We start from the raw sequence: 22025 nt of genomic DNA, 5'->3' as shown, positions 1-22025 counted from the left end.
ATGTGTTTAATATAGAATGCCTCAGTATGAATCAAACCCCCTTGACCCTGTGTGTGTTAGTGAGCTATTCTCCAACCATCCAGCTACACAACATCACTACTGCTGTCAGTTTTCCATACAAGCTGCTCTGGATTACTGCAGGAAATGATGCACTTCTAACTGCTGCTGTTTAAAACCTGTCTCATCTTTCAGGTGTCCGCGGTCAAACCTGCAACAGAGTGACTTACACTGACAGAAGCATCTGTGCTGTGAAGGGCTCATCAGTGGACATTTCTTGTTCATACAACAGTCATGAAAATGATGTTACATCAAAATTCTGGTTCCGTCTCAAACATAGTGATCGATGGCTGGATTCCTCACAACCTGAAGACCTCAGTGGGGACTCAGAGTTTGCAGGTCGTGTCCAGCAGTTTGAAGAGAGAGGACACTCCACTCTGAGAATCACTGAGCTGAGAGAGAGCGATTCAGCCGAGTATCGCTTCAAATTCAAAACACACAACTTTGAATGGGGGAACAGTTTACCTGGAACAACTCTGACTGTCACAGGTACTGCTGAACACAAACTGATACATTACAGACAAATTTAATCCACCTCATGGCAAGCAAATGTGGTGAATAGTACTGAAAATTTATGGTGGAATAATTTCAAATTTATAGAGATTATGATTTGTTTTTATACTCACCTATTCAGACTGAATTTATATCATCCATCAATAAATTTACTCAATACCTCACAATATTCAGCATCTGGGAATTGTTATTTATCTATTTGTTTATTTGATACTGTACATTTGTGTATGAGTATTTTGTGATCTGTGACATTTCTGTTATATGTTCATATATCCAGATCTCCAGGTGGAGGTGATCAGATCTTCGATCCACCAGAATTACACAGAGGCAGAGCTGAAGTGTCGCAGCATTTGCAGTCAAGCTGCTCGTCCTTTCTACATCTGGTACAAGAATGAAGTGAAAATTATGGAAGGAACTTCTTCTTATTACACAGTCAAAATATATCCTGATGACAGCTATTCTTGTGCTCTAAAAGGACATGAGGGTTTCCGCTCTCCTTCAGTGTGTGAGTTTATTCCACCACGTCACTATTATGGTAACATAGCAGCATGTCAGAATTTTCCACTGACATCTGACTCCATCTCTATTAATGTGAAATGTGAGTGATATATAATTAGTTCAAAGTAATCATCATTTTTTTTTACCCTGTATTTACAAGGTGAAGGATTTGCTGAGCGTGTATGTTTTTTTTTTTTTTTTTTTCAGCTCTGCCTTGCTTCACATTCAATCTGCTGCTGTAATTCAGTGAGCAGCTCCACTGCAGGAGATAAAGTGCCTTGCTTAAGGGCACATTGACAGTAGATGTTGGGGCACAAGCTGAGTGTTTACTAGGTCACTTTTGTCACCCAAATTTTCTCAGCTGTTGTGAGGATTGGAACCATCAGACTTGTAGTCACACCACCCCATTTTCTACTAACCTCATCATTTAAATCCAGTATGTACTATTGCAAAAAAACATTCTCACCTTAAGCTTGTTGTCCAGATGGTCCCAAGATGCCTTCTGTGTCGGTGAGTCCCTCTGGTGAAATAGTGGACACACACCTCTGTCGTGTCACGCATGGCTTAATTCTTAAGGTTTATTTTATTCTTAGTGATATGGCGAGATTTCACAAATATATTTGAGAAATTTTTTATTCCCCAAATTCCTCATTCCTTAAAAAGAATATCTGTTAACACCAAAATAGGGTAGTGGGATAATGCTTTTGGTTTGCCAATCAGTAGCAAGGCCAAACATTCTGTAACCCCACAATTAACTGTTGGCTTTTCCATTTGATCACCATTCTCCAGCTGCATGGAAATCAACAGCTGCTATGGTAATCCCTGCTGTTCTGCTGGTTGTCATACTCCTCTCTGCCTTGTTCCTTCTGTATGTCCTGAGGATTAGGTGAGCAGTTCTGTTTCACTGTTAATCTTCACTGAAGCATCTTAAATTCAGTCATTTGTTCTATGATTCAGTTCATTTGTGCATCTTTCTGCTAACCAGAAGAAAAATGGCCTCCGCACAACCATCTGAACCTGGACAAACACCAGACAACAGGCTGCAGGTGAGGAAGAGGAATTCCTGTACAAAATTTAAAAAAAATATTTTCGTCACACGCAGTCTGACTCTCCTCCTTGGTCACTCCCTGTCATCCCACCCAAATGAAAACCCGTCCTTCTGTCCACTAGCGTTTTCAAGCAGGTAAATTGCGGCAGGTCAACCATCAAACTGAATAATACAGACAATTCCATCTGCACAACGTTATTGTTTTGTACAGCAGCATCAAATAATCTTTGACACTGACCGACCTCTGTCAGTGACCAATAGAAACCACACCAAAATCAAAATCAATAGAGCTGAACTCCTCCCACACAAGTATCTGGCACATTCTGGTACTGATCAACCACTGTATCAAAACCCTGAAGATATACTCTGGTCATTGTGTGCAACTGGGCAATGCAAATTGTACTCACTGGCCTTTTGAAATAAAGTGATCTAAAGTGTATAAAAGTGATCTGACCTCTTAAAAATCCAATCTTTAGAGTCTAGCACTTTTGAAATGTCTGGTCACCTCTTAAATTCTATTTAGGGTCAGCAACATCTCAAAAAATGTAATAAATCATTCAGTTGTGTTTGTCTGAAATGTCAAATTTATGGCCCATCCCACATGAGTTTATATGACACAGTGTTTTACAAACCTATAACTCATCATTCTGCTTAACCTGGATAAAGCATACCTGTAATTATTTCTTAAAAAAACTAAGTTTTTCAGGATCTTCCATAGACAAAAACTCAATGTCAAAAGTTATCAATAAAAAAACTCCCCCCATCTATAATAAAAGTGATAGTAAAATACAAAATCAGTCTCATGTAATCTCTTTGTATGATTTATCCAGCAGCTAAATACTGTGCATGACAACATATCAGCTGCAGCCCAGAGACAACCAACAGAGCAGCAGGATGAGCTTCTTCACGCCACCATCGTCTTCTCTAAGAAGCAGGAGCATCCTCTCTACTCCAACATCAAGACGCCTCGGCCCCAGGGACAGGAAGAACAGGAAGTCCAATATGCTGCTCTCAACTTTAAAAGAGACAAATCAGGCTCTGAGTGAGCTGGCCTTCACATTACAGCTGAGTGAAGCAGCACAGACAGATTGTCTACATGATTAAAAACCATGTAACTTGGATCCACTTTATGATGGCTGTATTTGCCTGTTTTATGCATTTAATATCACGTCTGTTATTGTTATTATTATTATTATTATAAATAATATCATTTTATATTCAGACCACATTACATATTTTAACTCATTTTCTCAGAACCAGAATCATAAAAACCCCAAAGTCTGAACGCAACATAGGTCTTTTGTTTGTTATTTATACATTTTATTATTTCATGGCCACATTGAAATAAAAAATGTATTTCATATATTTCTCTTTTGCTCATATAGTCTAAACACAGGTTGGCTCTGAACAATAAGCTTCTTTCCACTTTGTAACATGAAGCAAAGATCAATCTAATAAAACTGTTGTTATTATTATTGTTGCTGTTGTTATTATTTTATCATTATTCAGACTGCAAATTCCATGTCACACTTGGACTCACACAATCATTTAAAAAGCTTGAGTGCTTTCATTGTTTTCCTTCTGGTTAAGCCGGAGAAATCCTGGTTGTTTTGTGGCTTGAGTTGCTTTGCAGACTAGTGCAGAGTTCAGCTCGGTCCAATGGCGACTCTCCTGTGATATTCAGTGTCTTAGTGTAGTTTGTGCCGTATGCACAACATTTTCTGTTCCACATAATGTTTGACCGAACATCAGCAAAGTGTTCTTCTGTCAGTCATATCAGTCAAGACGAGGTAGCACAGGGGTTCCTTTTTTCTCTTGCAGAGTCTCTTTCATTCTCCGGTGATTCGAGCAGACTGTCAGTGCCCTCTGTCTTGCCCTCTGCTTTTCCTCTGCACTGACACTAAAATGTGGGCTGCAGGTGAAAGCAGGACAGCAAATGACAGGGTCTGCCTGCAAAAGACACTGCTTTGTTCAAATTTGCCCCAAAAATTGATGATTATGAGATTAAAACATCCATGATTACAACATTCACTGATACCTGCTTTTAAAAATAGTTCAGATTACAGACCCCACCCCCTACCATCGTTTCAGCAAGATAGTTATTTGGTGCCTGTCGAGATGCTGTATTTCTTAACTTTGAGAAAGTGAGTTATTGTGTGTGTGAGTATTTTTGTGGATGGAAATGAGTTGTAGCATTATTTTTATCATCTGCGTGCCATGACCACAGCATCACTGTTTACTTAAATAAATGAACAAAATTAAATTTCTTCTGAAAAATTGATAAAGGAAAATTTTCTTCATAGTTTGCAACAGACAAAAGACCAGCCGCTGGATCTTCATCAAAAGAATGGATTGGATATCGATAAACTGGGTTGGCGAGGTTATCATGTGACAACCCACACATTGTAAATGACAGGTACCATGCTCTCCAGGTGAGGATCCACTCACTCAATGAGAAGACTGTGAAGCAAGATGCCTTAGCCCAGTCCTTGTTGAAAGCTAAAGTCCAACGCTTGAGCTTGAGCAGTCATTTTCTGTTCACGCTCTTTAAACACACTGCATTTCTGAAATCCCGGCAGTGTGTTTCTGCTGGGCAGTGTGTTTTGGAGCTGCAGGAGCTCTCTGAGGCAACGTTCACACCAAGCATGTATGTGGAGCTGCTTATTCAAAGTCTGAAGGGTTTCCTCTGTTAGTTTGCTGAGAACAATGCCATTTCAACTCGTGTAACCAGTTAACACCTGAAAATCTGTTAGTCCTTACAAATCTGAGGTGGAATGAGAAATTATAAAATAAATTACAAGGGTTTTTTGGCAGAAAGAGATGGATGTACTGAATTCATGGACACATGTCTGGTCACATTTCCAAACTCTTTTAAAGACAACACAAGAATATTCCAGTATCATTGAGTTTAGATGACGTTACAGGAACTGAAGTCAAAATGGTTGATATGTGGCCACTTTCAAGTGTGAGAACATTTAAATATCGCTGTAAATATCAGTAATAGTTTATTGCCCTCGCAATGAGTTGTCCTTGTTCAGTGGTAGACAATTAGCTTCCAACTTGAAGTCCTCCAATAAACACAAGGCGAAACGTTTCTTCAGTGTTTAACGAAAGTCCACAATTTAACTGTAAAACTGCAATAAAGCAAAAAAGACAAACACTAATCAAAATATGAGTATCACTTGCTACATAACCACATAAGAAACAAAAAATGCTGTGTTGTGGAGCAAAGCAGCTCTTATTCTTAGCTCATAGCTATGCTAACTAACAGCTGAGTCATCACTAGACTTAATTTGCAACAAACAAATGTACGCGTGGCATCCAATTTAATCATAAAATAATAAAAATCCTTACAGACAATTAGTGTCCAAGGCTACAATACTGAAGATGACAGCAACAGGAGAAACAGCCACACAGCGCCCTCCACCAGGTTTTGACAACACTGCATGAAATTTCCTGCATTCTAATTACTGCGAGGAGCATGTGTCTGCAGACCCGGAGACTGCAGATTCAGGCCCGCAGTTTTGGGACCCGCAGTTCTAGGCCCCTCGCAGCGACACCTACTGGACTGGACCCGCAGTACAGGACCCGCAGTTCTACGCCCCTCGTTTTTCCGCGACAGCGATACCTACTGGTCTGGACGACTGTAAAACTGCACCGCGGTCCTGGACCTGCAGTTCTAGGCCCCTCGTTTTTCCGCGACAGCGCCACCTATTTCATCGGAGACAAGTAATGACAGACGATCGGATTCAACGTGGAGTCAAGTTATGGAATGGCCTTAGTGATGATTTAAAATTGTGTAGCTCTCTGTTGAGGTTCAAAAAAATATTGAAAAGTAGAATAATAAAGCATTACAATGTAAACTGACTGCAGTGTGAAATTAACCCTTGTACACCCAAAGGAAAAGTTCCCACCCTTTGACCAAAAAATGGTCAAGCATCTACCCTTTCATAAAATTATGATTTTTTAAAATCATTTTTTCCAGGGTTTTTCGTTCCATTCTATTTATTAAAATGTTGTTAATTATTTTAAATCATTACTTAATCAAATATTAACCCTTTACATGCCTGTTTGTATCATATACTACTAATTAAAATTTGTGGAAAAAAACATATACTGAAACTTTGTCAACATACTAACAGGTAATGAGATAATTTTACTATTATTATCCCAGTGTGACATGGGTTGCCCATCACCCACAATATTAACTTTGGTGCATTATTTATTTATTTATTTATTTATTTATTTATTTATTTATTGCGAGAAATGAAGTGGCGACTGTGAAACAAACTCTGTGGTCTGTTCGCTGCTTTCAGAGCTGGTGTGAGGAGAAGAAAGAGACTGTTGATTTTCACCCGATCTCAGCGTCTGTGTTGCTTGGCAACCATTCTGACCACTTTCTTGCTGGATTGCACCTATTGCTTGGTGGAAGAGTAAATACTTCTCAATTTAAGCAATAAGCCCCGAGAAGCAGTGGGTTACAGTGATTTCACAACGGCTGAGGAGCGTTTTGCCGTTGTAAAATCACTGTAACCCACTGCTTCAAGGGACTTATTGCTTTTATAAAACGGTTACCCTCCATATAGCCCATAAAATAATCACACAAGAAAAAAAAAATCAATAATTTATTGGTAATAATGCCACAATAAAATTGAGAACTACTCATTCTTCCACCAAGCAAGATAGAGTGGACAGAACGGTTGCCAAGCAACACAGACGCTAAGATAGCTTGAAAAAGCGGCATATATACCAGCAGTTAAATTATCAACAACGAACGTCAAATTGATTTTGCCAGGCCTAGGCCTACAACATAATGTTTATCTGGTGCATGTGCATATCTCCGAGACGGCTCTGATTCCAATGAACAAGCCAATAATGACATCCATATCCTTATTTATTTAATAAGGATATAAGGAATAATAAGGAATTGGCATTGTAGTAAACTGTCAAGCAACTCCGTACAGTTGTATAGCAACTACAAAGCAACTGCAGAGAAAAATGTCTGGCTACGCTCATGAAAAAAAGCCGTTAGAATCACAAGATCCCTGGCCTGTTTCCCCGGCTTGTCCATGCGCGTGCACGCAAGACAGTACATGCACGCATATGTGCGTGCACGCACGGCTTTGCATGAGTGTGCCTGTACACATAAGAGCAAAGAAAAAAAGTCAGGGGAATCACACAGGCTCCTGTTCCTGCTCCTGTTGTGCATATGCGTGCATGCGAAAACATATTGAGGTGTAACAAACCTTTAATCAGTTGTTAGTATGTAGTATTTTGGTGTGATAAACGTTAAACCAGTGCAGTATTGGGGTACAATAAATATTTAAACTGTTAGAATTGAAGGTGTAATAAGCCTTCAAAGCTTCTCCTTTACTGATCCCCGAGGGAAATTCTTGCAGTTTTGCAGTCATCCAGTAGGTGGCGCTGTCGCGGAAAAACGAGGGGCCTAGAACTGCGGGTCCTGTACTGCGGGTCCAGTCCAGTAGGTGGCGCTGCGAGGGGCGTAGAACTGCGGGTCCTGTACTGCGGGTCCAGTCCAGTAGGTGTCGCTGTGAGGGGCCTAGAACTGCGGGTCCCAAAACTGCGGGCCTGAATCTGCAGTCTCCGGGTCTGCAGACATATACTATTGATTACTGCCACTGAATGCCCAGGAGGGGGCGCTGCTTTACGCAAAATCCTCTAACTACTGTGCATGCACTCAAACAGAGGGCAGAACAAATAGTTTGTCTTATTTTAAATTGCTACTTACTTTCAAAATACTTATGTTACCTAAGCTGTTTGGAATGATTTTTTTCTTGTCATTTGTCGCTGTTGTTGGGACTCTAAAGAACCACTTCTCATTACATTTCTTTTTACGGCGCTCTAAAAATATGGCGAGGCATGCCATTGCAAATACTGTTCAGTCTTAGCAATGCACTCTGTTGTACTGAGGCCAGTACTGGTGGAGAAACCGCCCTCTCTTCCTCTTCGGTGATGGAGTTCTTCCTGTGCGATTGTTGAATGACGGTGCAAAATGGTGGCTCAAAGAAGCCATCTTCTTTGAGTGTCTTAATAATTTAAAAAAAAAAAAAAAAGTTTTTTTCAGAATGACAGAGCTGCACTGGTTGGTGGCGATATGAGTTGTCACTCCTGTGGTTGAAAAGTGTGGCTTTCTGAGTTTCTCTGGCAAAGACTCTTTCATTATTTTCTGTACAGACAACAAACTGGGCAGTCACCTTCACCATTACACTTCATTTCCCAGCATTCTCTGTTTCAGCTGTTATGAGGAAGGAAGCCTGGTCATATTTAATGGTCACACAGCAAATTACCACTCCAGACTGGGTTGGCATGAGACCATTGGCCCAGCCATGAGTTTCACAGCAGCAGCAAGTGGATTTGTTGTCCTCCTTCTGTCCCTACGAGGTATCGTACATTTCTTTTTCAACTGTACACAGTTTGCTAGCGCTCATACCAACTACAGTGCCCTAATACACCATGCTTAACTATACTGGTGAAAGCTGTGACATTACAAAATGAGCGTTTGTATTTTTGCTCAGCATTACTGCAGGTCTTATGTCAAAAGGAAAAAAATAAAAAAAAAAATAAAAATGAAATAAAAATACATTTGATCACTTTGAGAAATTATGTGCATTCTGTTTCATTTTGGTTTTGTCATTCTGTTTTAAAGTTCATTCTTTGGGCATTAATTGGAGGCCACCACAACACTCTGTGGATTTCTCATTTCAAACCAATCTCTTGAAGTCAATGTTCCAATAGATGATTTGATCATCATTGTGAATCCATGCTGAACGATTTCAGCTCATTTTATGATCTCATATCAGTGTGTCATGTCCATTTATGATCAACACTATTGGGCCACTGAGTTGTTCAGATGTGCGGAACAGTTTCTCACACCTCCATTTTTCCATGAAGCTGCAGTTTCTTGTCACAGTCCACTCAGCAGCTCATCACCACAGTGTGAACAGAAAGGGGATAAACAGAGTGTGAAAAAACCACAATGCAGACTGTGTGTTATTTGCTTTTGCATCATAGAATAGAACAGAAAAACATCTGTATTGTCCACCAGTGTGGATACACAGGAATCACCCTTAAGAGACAGAGAGACTTATCTGAGTCTAAATCATCATCAGTAAAGTGGGCAGCGGGCAGAGCCTCGGCACCCAGCAGCAACAAATATTTCTGTGTGTTCAGAATGATCACGTTTGACAGACAACTATATATGAGATCTGCTTAGATAGATACATAATGTGGAACCTGAAGCAGCTGCAGCAGATTAGCTCTTATTATACTTGTTATTCTGGGAAGCTTGAAGGTTCCCTTTTCCCAAAGCATCTTGGTACTAAGCTCAGCTAAGTTTGCAACTAAGCACTTTGTGTCATTGACTTCTAGTGCAGCTGAGATGATGTAAGTACCAAAGTAGTTTTGGGAAATGCAGCATGCTTTACATACTGAATTAGCCTGTTTATGGATGAGAGTGTATCTTGTTATGTTTTTATGAATCTGATTATGGTTTCTGATGTGCTCTGTGTTACAGTGGTGCAGAGTAAGGATGGCTTGGCAGCAACTTACACTCATACTAAGATCTGTGCCTTTAAAGGATCAGCAGTAGAAATGCAGTGCACCTACACATACCCATACAGTGGGAAAGAAGGTGTTACCAGAGTTGAACAAGCACTATGGTTTACTAAGGTGGAGGATAAAAAACCTGTGGATCTGAGATCAGACTCAGAGTATGAAGGTCGTGTGGAGTATCAGGGGAATGATCAGTATTATAGCAGACTGAGAATCAGTGACCTGAGAGAGAGTGACTCAGCTGTGTACAAGTTCAGGTTCATAACAAACCAACCAGGAGGGAGAATGACGGCTTCACCTGGAGTCTCTTTAAATGTTACAGGTAACATTTTCATCAGATGACTTTTTAATTCAGTTCCACATAATGCCAGCATCTAGGATACTGTGTGTGTGTGTGTGTGTGTGTGTGTGTGTGTGTGTGTGTGTGTGTGTGTGTGTGTGTGTGTGTGTGTGATTGAAAATTTAGTGCCCAATGACATTTCTACTCCATGTTCATTAACCCAGGTCTCCAGATAAAGGCCACCACAACCAGGTCCCAGGCAACACTGAAGTGTCTCAGCAGCTGTCCTCTAGCTGGTCGTCTTTCCTACATCTGGTACAAGAATGGACAGAAAATTAAGGAAGGAAATTCTATTCGCTATGTAGCTAACTTTAATTATGGGGACAGCTATTCCTGTGCTGTAAAAGGACATGAGGATTTCCACTCTCCTTCAGTGTGTGAGTTTTCTCCACAGTGTCTCAATAACATAACGCCATCTGGTGGAAGCTTTTAGTTAGACCTAAAACAGGCAACGTGCACTAGGACATACAAACTCTTATGAAGATATGAAAAAGGAGAAAACAAGCAAACAAAAAATGAATAATAAATAAATAAAACTCCAAACAATAGATAAAAGGTAAATAAAAGGCCAAGAGTGCAAGATAAAATTATAAAATGCTAAAACAGGGGAAATGTATAGAAGCGAGTTAAACCAGAAAATAAAAGGTAGGGTATCAAACAAAAAACATTCCAGAAAATTAAAGGATAAACCAAAAGGCAAACAGGCTTGATTTGTAGCATAGGACATGATGGTAAGTATCCCAAATTTATGAAAGGTCTTCTGCACAGGATTGACCCCAGGTGACCCTCACCAAAAGGGAGTAGGGACACATCTTCAGTTGTAGTTCCCAGCGTCATTGGGTGTTTCGGCCTTTTACATACAATACACCCTCTGCTGAGGCAGGCCCACCGCAGGCTGATCAGACCTGGGTGTGTGTCCCTAAATTCTTGGGGCTCACCTGGGGTCTTTCCTCCTTATCCACAGCCACTGGCTGCAGTGCTCAATAGTCTCTGATGTTTCCCTGATGGTGTGACGCAAGGCTTGGCCGCAGATCCCCAGCTCTTTGAGAAGTTTGAGGGTGGATGTTGCGATGAATCCTCGACAGCCTAACCCACTGGGCTGACTGTCGCTCTCCAGCCTCGTTGTTTGGCCTCTGCCTTCAGGTCTGAGTAGCGTAGCATCTTCCTCTCATAGGCCTCATCCGTGGCGTCTTCCCATGGTACTGTCAGCTCGATGAAGAAGACAGCACGCAAGTTGTTGGACCAGAGTACCATGCCTGGTCTTAGGGTGGAGGTTGCTCTTTGAGGAGGTATTGTGAGCTGTTGGCCTATGTCCACGAGCATTTCCCAGTCCCGAGCGCCTTCCAGCTGACCTTTCCTGGCTGGTGCTGGAGTTCTTGATTGTCGTTCTTCTTCACGGACAGGATACCGACGGGACTGTTGAGGGTGTTCTGAGTGGAGTTGAAATGGTCGCTTTTCTTTTGACCTCCACGGCTGTAGCCAGGGACTTCAGCACCTGATTGTGCCTCCAGGTGTATCTGCCCTGAGAAAGGCTCACTTTGCAGCCAGTGAGGATGTGCCTGAGTGTTGCTGGCGTGCCGCACAAAGGGCATGCAGGATCTTCGCCCAACCACTGGTGGAGGTTTGTGGGTGAGGGAAGAACGCCGTATGTAGCTCTAAGAAGGAAACTGATTCTACCTGCCTCCATTTGCCACAGATCCTTCCAGCTGATCTTCCTTTCTTCACCGCTCTCCCAATTCATCCACTGGCCTTGGCGAGCTTGTGAGACAGCGTTCGCGCATCTCGCAGCCTCCTCCTGGCGCCGGACCTCCAGGACCACCAACTTCCGCCGTTCCGCTGATGTTGCTTTGCTCCAAAGGGGTCTGTCCTTACTTGGCCCACGATTTCTGCATGCTGGAGTGCTGACTTTGCTTGTTGCGCCGCTTCACCGCTAAAATACATGAACAAATATATGAATAAGTAACAAAAATTCAATTAAAAGCCAGGCTAAAAAAAGGCAGGGTCTTGAGTTTGCCTTTAAAAATATCAACACTTTTCAGGAGGGCTGTTCCACAGTAAGAAAAGGGCACCTCACCCTGAGCTATTCTGGTTTTAGAGAGACTCAAAAAAATGCTAATAAAATGTTTTGAAAAAATGTTTCCACTTTTGTTTTGATGTTACTTTGTATGCAGCAGCTATTCACTTGTTGGAACTGGAACGGGAGAACAGAAGGTGGTGGTAGGATTATACAACCTGATATCATATGGGCTGGCCTATACATTGATAGAAATGATAAAATCAATTTAAAAACTCCAAAAATTTCCACACTTAAAATAAGTGTGGAAATGTTTTACTGAGGTACAAATGAGGTACAAAGTAACATGAAATTAATCTTGCATGTTTAAGGTTGTGTGCTGGACCAGGATTGCATGTGTTTAATATGGATGGCCTCAATAAGAATCAAACCCCCTTCACCCTGTGTGTTAGAGAGCTATTCTCCAACCATCCAGCTACACAACAACACTACTGCTGTCAGTTTTCCATACAAGCTGCTCTGGATTACTGCAGGAAATGATGCACTTCTAACTGCTGCTGTTTAAAACCTGTCTCATCTTTCAGGTGTCCACGGTCAAACCTGCAACAGAGTGAATTACACTGACAGAAGCATCTGTGCTGTGAAGAGCTCATCAGTGGACATTTCTTGTTCATACAACAGTCATGAAAATGATGTTGGATCAAAATTCTGGTTCACTCTCAAACAAAGTGATCGATGGCAGGATCCCTCACAACCTGAGGACCTCAGTGGGGACTCAGAGTTTGCAGGTCATGTCCAGCTGATTGAAGAGAGAGGACGCTCCACTCTGAGAATCACTGAGCTGAGAGAGAGCGATTCCGCCGAGTATCGCTTCAAATTCAAAACACACAACTTTGAATGGAGGAGCAGTTTACCTGGTACAACTCTGACTGTCACAGGTACTGCTGAACACAAACTGATACATTACAGACAAATTTAATCCACCTCATGGCAAGCAAATGTGGTGAATAGTACTGACAATTTATGGTGGAATAATTTAACTTTATAGAGATTATAAAAAAGTTTTGACACTCATCTATTCAGACTGAATTTATATCATCCATCAATGAATTTACTTAATACCCCACAATATTTAACATATGGGAATTGTGTTTTATCTCTTTATTTACTTGATGCTGTACATTTGTGTCTTTGAGTATTTTGTGACCTGTGACATTTCTGTTATATGTTCATATATCCAGATCTCCAGGTGGAGGTGATCAGATCCTTGATCTACCAGAGTTATACAGAGGCAGAGCTGAAGTGTCGCAGCATTTGCAGTCAAGCTGCTCATCCTTTCTACATCTGGTACAAGAATGAAGTGAAAATTATGGAAGGAACTTCTTCTTATTACACAGTCAAAATCTATCCTGATGACAGCTATTCTTGTGCTCTAAAAGGACATGAGGGTTTCTGCTCTTCTTCAGTGTGTGAGTTTATTCCACCACATGTCACTATCATGGTAACACAACAGCATGTCAGAGTTTTCCACTGACATCTTTGCCTCTTATTACTGTCAGTAATTCAGCTTTTGCAATTCATCAACATGACTATCAGCTTCATTCAGAGGCCTGCTTCTCTAACCTTTCAGATACTGCCATCTCACAGCTATTTTAATTGTTCAATGATAAAACACATCCTTCTTCTTTAATAAAATGTATGTTAACATCATGTCCTCCAGATGCTCCGAAGGTTCCCTCAGTGTCGGTGAGGCCCTCTGGTGAAATAGTGGAGGGCATTTCAGTGAATCTGACCTGCAGCAGTGATGCTAACCCAGCAGCTAATTATACCTGGTACAAGAAGAATGGAAATCCAGACCAGGAACCTTTCAGAACAGGACCACAGCTGGACTTTGTTTCCATCCAGTCCTCTGACTCTGGAGAGTTTTACTGCACAGCGCAGAATGAGCTGGGAGAGAAGACATCTGACTCCACCTATATTGATGTGAAATGTGAGTGATGTACTACAATTAGTTCAAAGTTATTATCAATTTTTTACACTTTACTAACAAGGTGAAGGTTTTGCTGAACATGTATGTTTTTTTCAGCTCTGCCTTACTTCACATTCAATCTGCTATGTAGTTCAGTGAGCAGCTCCACTGCAGTAGATAAAGTGCCCTGTCGAAGGGCACATTAACAGTAGATGTTGAGGTAGCATTTGAGTGTATACTGTGTTACTTTTGTCACCCAGACTTTCTTGGCTGTTGTGAGGATTGGAACCATCAGACTTGTTGTCACACCACCCCATTTACTACTAACCTGATCATTTAAATCCAGTATGTGCCAGTACAAAAAACACATTCTGATCATAAAATTATTTTCCAGATGGTCCCAGGATGCCCTCTGTATTGGTGAGTCCCTCTGGTGAAATCATGGAAGGCAGTTCAGTGACTCTGACCTGCAGCACTGATGCTAACCCAGCAGCTACTTACACCTGGTACAAGGAGAACCAAACTCTGCTTCAAGGCCCAGAGGAAATTTATCACTTCACCTCCATCAGCTCTGAGGACACAGGGACATACCACTGTCAGTCTGAGAATCAATATGGACAAAACTCTTCATCTCACTTCATTGATGTCCAATGTAAGCAGAAAATACTAGTATGTTTTACATAGCCCGGCCTAAGAAGCTTAATCTGACAAACCAGTGTTATTTTTTCAAATGAAAAAAAAAAAAAAAACAATTTTGGATGCACTGTTAAATACTGTTTCAGCAGTCTGCAATGTTCTGTATTCTTAAATGTCCAGTGTAGAACATTTTAGCAAATGTCTTTACAAATGCAGTATCACATATGTGTCACTTATGTGACTATCACAGTCTATGATAGTCAGTGCATTTCAGAGGTTATGATGCTTAAGTAATGATTGCCTACATTTCCTTCTTTCCTGTGGAGAGATTTAATTGTAAGTGATATAATTTAATCTTTTGTTTGATAAGAGCACTTCCATAAAAGGTGTTTTATGTTGGTGGATATTGAGTGAATCAGTTAATTACATCCAAATATGAAGTTAAGAAATAATAAATTGCATGGGCCAATCAGAGTAGAGCAACCACAAACCAGTGCAGTTATCTAGTATAAAAAAAAAAAAAAAAAAACTTCCTTCTCACAGATATCTGCAATTAGGTGGGAAAAAATATACAGTAATAATATATGCATATATCGGTTTCATCAATCTGAAAATAATGGCATATTGGATATTGGACAAAAAAAAAAAAAAACAACTGAATATCGTGCATCGTTGTAGTTAATGTCATGTCCTCCAGATGCTCCGAAGGTTCCCTCAGTGTTGGTGAGTCCCTCTGGTGAAATAGTCAAGGGCAGTTCAGTGAATCTGACCTGCAGCAGTGATGCTAACCCAGCAGCTAATTATACCTGGTACAAGAAGAATGAAGCCTCCCCAAAAGCATTGGGACAGACCTTCACCATCACTGACATCACATCTGAACACAGTGGAGAATATTACTGTGAAGTCCAAAACAGAAGAGGACGTCATCGCTCCACTTTACAGTTGAATGTTGCAGCAGGTAAGTCATGCTCATTCACCTTCACACACACACATCCTCTGTACCACAGGTCATCTGTGTCTTAACGTAACACATTGTCATGTTATGTAATGTCACTGTTATGTAATGAAAAACGTAAATGTTACTGTCAGGTGACGTCAGTATTACAGACACTGGTGTTAAGATAGGCTTTTGGGGGTGGAATGTGTGGTAGTAAGTGGTTAGGGAGATCACTGATTGAGACATTTAAGGGGCGTGGGTTTGGTTGGCATGTAGCCTCAGCCGGGCTTGATTAGCGGATGAGCCACAGGTGTGCAGGGGGCCATGCGGTGAGGGCACACACCAGACACCAAACGGTGAGAGACGCCACAAAACGCCGACGCTGGAGGACAGAAGCCTGTGGTTTCCTGCGGGGGACGCTACCCATTCTTCACCCATTTTCCACACCACCACCACCAACGGTACACTTTCGTTTTTAACACCTTTTAAAAACTGAACACCGAAAGGAAGCAGCACGGGCTGGCGAGGCAGATAGCCGGGCGGCAAAAGGACGCCAGTGGACAGAGCTGGCCATGGCGCACGCGGACCTTTGAGAGTTGGCAACCTGGCTGGGGTGAGGAATCCATCAAAGCCCACCAATCCCTTTTCTGGTTAGGTAAGATACACTCACCCAGGAAAGCCCAGGTCACACCCTCACGTCTTTTGCAACACGCAGGGAAAGGGAAACCCAGGGTACATGTTAGGTACTGTGCTAGCTTTGGTAGGGGGTTGGGGAAGAGCGAGCCTAGGCTAGAGCAGGACCGTAACACTGGATATAACTTTTGTAGGGCCCAACCAATACATCACAACACCAACTTTTGGCTACTCTACCCACCTCTGGGTTCGACTCCCCAACTAGTTGGTCTTGCTTCATTTCATGGAGTCAATGGTGGTAAGATGGATCAAATGAAGGAGGCAGACTCAAGAGGAGGCCATGCCAGCAGAATCAACTAAACTTAAACTCTAATCTGTGATCATGCAGGACAAGTGGGAGGAGTTGGAATAGATTTTGTTTGTTGAAAATCCTTAAGCATTAAGGGTTTTCCTGCTTGATTTAGATGTTGAATGTCATCGATGAAGATACTGGAATAGTAATGGAGTTAACATCTAGACGTCATGCCTCGGATTTTCTGAAAAATGAACCAAGAAAGAGTCAGAAATGGCACTGAAGTGTTCAGGAACATAAGCAGCATAAAGAATGAGTTGATGGGTTACTGACAACCAGAGGGCTTTTCCACAAAGTGGGATTGGCAAATTAGACAGATAACTTTAAAAAGTGTTGCTGTTTTTTGAAATTTTATTAGCAACCGTCATCAGGGATGACTTGACCGTTATCCTGAACCTAACATTCAACCTTTGCTTTACAGATTCAAATCACAATCACTAGGATATTGCATAATCATTTCCACAGTTATCTGCTAATCCTGGTTTGTGGGATACTGTCCTGGTAAGGTAGTGTACAAAGGGCATAATCTGTGTGGAGTTAGAGCAGTCTTTGTTGACTACAAGATTGTCTGAATAGAAGAGGTTGGCCTTTTCTTAGAGCATCGATGAGGAATGGCTGTTTTTTGTGATGGTTATTCCTGCCAACGCAAGGGAAGTGGAAGGTTTCTCTGTCATCTCTGGTGACAGAGAGGCTGAACTCAGATGGGAATGTAGTGAGGCCACTGAAGGGGATGAGGGCAGAGATAAAATAAGGAGGTCATCACAAAGGTGGAAACCGAATTGGTGTAATTATTGATGATATGGTATGGATATAATAATTCCACTACTATTTAGGCTTGGACTGATTGGTGATTGAATCGTCAATCGGCGATGGATGGAATCCATCACCATTGCAAATTTAGCAGACAATGCTGTATGATGAGATTTAAGATGAGATTTAAAAGCAGCCATAGAGTCAGATGACCTGATGCTGAGTGGAAAGCCATATATGATATTTTAAATATCAGTTTCAAAGAAAAGTTTAAAATTACTGTGAGCACCTCATAGTACTAAGACACCATTCAGGGAGGGACATATTATCTTAACATGAGTTGTCTTATCCAAATTAACTTAAATAAAATAAAATACGACTCTGAAAATAAATTACATTTTGTTGTTTTTTGTCCAACCACCACTAGGGAAACCAAACATAAATATTTTGAAATCCCCTAAATACTTGTCAGTATTTTTATTTGATTACAACTCCACAGCTGCTTGGAAAACTAGTGTTGCTGCTGTAACTGCTACTGGTTTCCTGCTGATCATCCTCATCTTCGTCTCCCTGTGGATTAGGTGACGCATTTTTCATGCTTTTGTACAAAATATTTACAGTTTCAAATATTTGCACAGTGATTCAGCTGATCTGTTGTTCATTTGTTCGTTCACTCTCAAAGCAGAAGAAGGAAGGGCTCCAAACAACCATCTGAAGCTAGACAAAGCTCAGACAACAATCTACAGGTAAGGAGGAGGAATTCAAAAGACTCCAGTGCAACAAATAAATGAACAAACAAACAAACAAAACATTTTCCTCATACAGTCTGGCTCCAGTAGCATTTCCTGTCCCTCTTTCCCCCACTTTCTTACTTGCAACAAATCAAATTCATTTCTCCCTATCACCCTGTCTTCTGTTTTTCCTTAGACTTACGCTAAAAAAAATATATATATATTTAATGTTTTTTAATGTTTTTTTTTTTTTTTTTGTCTAGAGAAAGCAGTTTCAGATAGAACATTTTTAAACTAAAACTGAACTTTAGAAACTGAAAAAAGAAAAAAGAAAGGAAAAAAGTTTTGTATTTGAACAGCAGTCACTATTGCTCCAAGGTTTTGAATCAGAGAAGTTTTTTTTTTAAAGAAACCAATACTTTTATTTACCAAATATTTAACTGATCAAAATTATAGCCAAGACATTAGTATTACTGTTTTGAAATAACTTTTTTAATTTAGTCTTGTGTAAATAATGACTACTCAGTAGTCATTATTTACATTTGTACTAAGAACACAGTGTTATGTCATCCTCAAGTAATCATGCCAGTGAGTTCATCTGATAACAATCCATCTGTAGGTCAATTTGACCCCAGGCCGTTTTAGCTCTAAAAAACATATAACAACATTTTATTCAAATTTGCTTTAGTTGTTTTGGATGACAGTGAGGAACTAGAGCATGTCAATTATAATCTTCAAAAAACCTTCCCTCTGCTTTAGGGCCCTCACTGAACATAACAACACCTGTACCAACAAAACCACACCTGTAGTAACATGACCACAACTGTAGTAACATAACACACCTGTAACCACACCTGTAGTAACATAACACACCTGTAACCACACCTGTAGTAACATAACACACCTTTAACCGCACCTGTAGTAACATAACCACCCCTGTAGTAATATAAACACACTGGTAACCACACCTGTAGTCATACTACCGCACCTGTAGTAACAGAGCCACACCTGTAGTAACATAACACACCTGTAGTAGTGAGAGAACCAGTCCAGTTCATTATGACACTGGGGAGAGAAAAACATATTTAGGTCATCAACAAGAAACTGACACAACAAGTTAAGTGGCACTTTTTATTCTAATCATTTTTCTGTAGGTTTGAATCAGTGGGATCAAATTAACACCAATTGATAAAACATGTAAGTAAATTTGAATGTAACAGGAGGGTTAAAAACAGCCAAAAAGACTATCTTTAAACACAAATACATGAAAAAAATCCAAACTGAATTCAACCCAACTAAACAGGAGTGTATATCAAAATCCAAAATATTATAATAATAATGCTGATAATAGTGTGTTGAGATTAAGGTGCAGACTGTGTAGCTGTAATGTATCCAGTCGCACAGTCAGTGCTGTCCTACATTGTTGTGCACTTGAGGATTTAAAAAAGTCGTAGGAGTGGAAACTGAAGATCCACTGGGTTGGGACTGTGGGGGTGGAGATGTCGGGTCAGAAAGTGAGTTTTCCAAAATGTAATGTAATTTTGTCTCCATGTTGTCTGTCCTTCAGTTAAACCCTGTGTATGACACCATATCAGCTGCAGCTCAGACACAACAGGCAGGACAGCAGGATGAGCTTCACTACGCCTCCATCCAATTCTTGAAGGACAAGGAGGATTGTATCTATGCCAATATTAATATATCTCGGCCCCAGAGAGAGGAAGAGGAGGAAGTCCAATATGCTTTTGTCAATTTTAAACCATACAAATCAGAGCCTGGGTGAGCAGCTCCTCTCTTCACATGACAGCTAAACGAAGCTTCACAGGTACATTGTTGTCCTTAGTCAATTTAAAATACATGAGGCTTTTTTTAAATTAGTATTTTATCCTCAATGTGTGTGTGATGTACACAAATCGACAGATAGCAAACAAGGTCCAAGAGAAAGTCAGAGGCTGGAGTAAAGTTGAATGATCTTTACTGTTGTCTTCATTCTCATGAACATTTTTTTTAAACACTGAAATGATACAGAGAGATATGATATCAATTACTGAATGCTTATTCAAATGTAATCAGATATGCACAGACAGTAGCGTAAGCAACAGCTACAGACTGTAAACATACAAAACAAGTTTCATGTAAATAGCTGTATATAACTTGTAAATAATGTAATTAGTTTCCATTCACTGTTAATTCAACACTAGCAACATCTCAGTGTAAATAGATAAAATATTTAAATGTAACATATGAAAATACGATGCACAAACACTTATATAGAGATAGAATTAACGGTAAATGAGAATACAACTCACAAGCGATCCTTTTCATAAAACACAAAACAGCAAGAGGAATGCGCTACCTTGAGAGCTGTAGGCTGACCGCACGGCATGTAGCAACTAATGCCTTTTTTATTGAATACACCAATTAACAACAAGTAGGTATATAATAGCAACTAGACAGCACATATCGGGTAAGAAAAATACAAATAGTACAATGTACAAATGACAGGTATTACTCAATATCAAGGGCGCGGGAAGGGTGGTGCTGAGGGTGCTGCAGCACCCCCTGCTGAGGAGGGGTGGAATAAATGTCAAATTAATTTTACCACATTTCAAAGTCATTTTCTTTTGAAAATGACTTGATTGTGGCAGTCACTTAGGGTGTGGACAGGGGGAGAAAGTAAAACGTGTATTAATCTACTGCACCTAATGCAAGGAAAACGAAAAACATGTAAAACTGCAGAGGGGCAATCACACCGAGACACATCAGGCGGCACCATCAGTCGATCAGTCGGCATCCCCCCCCCCCCCCCCCCCCCCCCCCCCCCCCACCACCATACGCAGCACCCCCTGGCAAAAAGTAGTTCCCGCGCGCATGCTCAATATTCAATATTCAATAGGAATAATTTACAGGTTAATAAGGCAGAAGAAATACAAGACAAAACAAAAGGAACAAGAGAAGTTTTAAAAAAAAATTAAGCATACAATTTCAGTCAGAAGTATCAGGAAAAAACAGTTTCATAGTGTTTTATGAGCTTATTGCTTTTATTGTTATCAATTTAACGGCTACTTTTAACTGTGTATTTCAATTCCAAGAGGAAAGGTGCAAATTTAGGGGAAGCTTTGGCAAATCTTTGCTTGTGAATACAGAACTTTGAATGTAGGATAACAAAATTCATTACATATTTAAGAGCATTGCATTTAGTGTCAACATAATGACAGACTATGTCTTTCAAGTTAAACGAACATCTCAGACTGGCAACTTAGAAAAAAAAGGACTTGTAGCAGCTAATGCCTCTCCTGCTCAGACTCTGCACGATGACCTGCCATGTGACTAAATCTACCAATAAGAACAATGGCTGGAATCAGACCAGAAAATAAAGAATTACTCTTAATGACCAGTAGGGGGATTAAACACCACAAATAAAGGCAAAACTTTCATGGAACATGACAATTGTAACCAACTTTTTTGTGGTATTTGCTTGTATAATTTCTCAATCTGTTTTAATCAATGTTTTTCATCAGTCTTTATTGTCTAATATTATAACTTCATACCGTCAGAAAGCACTAATTCATTAATCTCAGCAGCAGAAGCCAGGACGCTGAGGAGGATCCATCTAATTTATATAGCACAGTCCAAACAAAACCCAGAGTCTGAACACATCAGGGCTGTCTGATCTATTATTAATACACAATGTTATTTAATCTCTTTAAACAATTTTATTATTATTATTATTAGGGTTGTCCCGATCCGATCGTGTGATCGGAAATCGGGGCCGATCACATGACTGAAGACTCGATCGGGACTCGGACGTTATGTCCCGGGGGCTATTCCATGAAAGCAGCTAAAGAAAGCTGCGCTTACGTGATATAGCCTGGCTTGAATTAGCGTCAACTTTCACTAAAGCCTCAACCCGTTCCACTAACGCGATTCAGCCGCGTCAAGGCAGCGCTAATTCTAGCCACGTTTGAACGAGCCTCA

General features: G+C 40.5%; 1 protein-coding gene across 1 annotated transcript in view; it reads left to right on the top strand.

The window, feature by feature from the left end:
• Nucleotides 1-300: 300 nt before the first annotated feature.
• LOC115358113 (B-cell receptor CD22-like) overlaps nt 301-22025 on the top strand; it is a 47323-nt gene continuing 25598 nt past the window's right edge. The window contains exons 1-4 of the mRNA XM_030049943.1: nt 301-388; nt 848-1075; nt 13763-14032; nt 14406-14663. Coding sequence (XP_029905803.1) covers nt 301-388; nt 848-1075; nt 13763-14032; nt 14406-14663 — 844 coding nt within the window. The remainder of the gene's footprint in view (nt 389-847; nt 1076-13762; nt 14033-14405; nt 14664-22025) is intronic.

Source organism: Myripristis murdjan, chromosome 1, assembly GCF_902150065.1.
Source record: "Myripristis murdjan chromosome 1, fMyrMur1.1, whole genome shotgun sequence".
Classification (NCBI taxonomy): domain Eukaryota; kingdom Metazoa; phylum Chordata; class Actinopteri; order Holocentriformes; family Holocentridae; genus Myripristis; species Myripristis murdjan.
The sequence above is the reverse complement of the archived record's forward strand: the minus strand, read 5'-3'. Positions and strand labels throughout refer to the sequence as shown.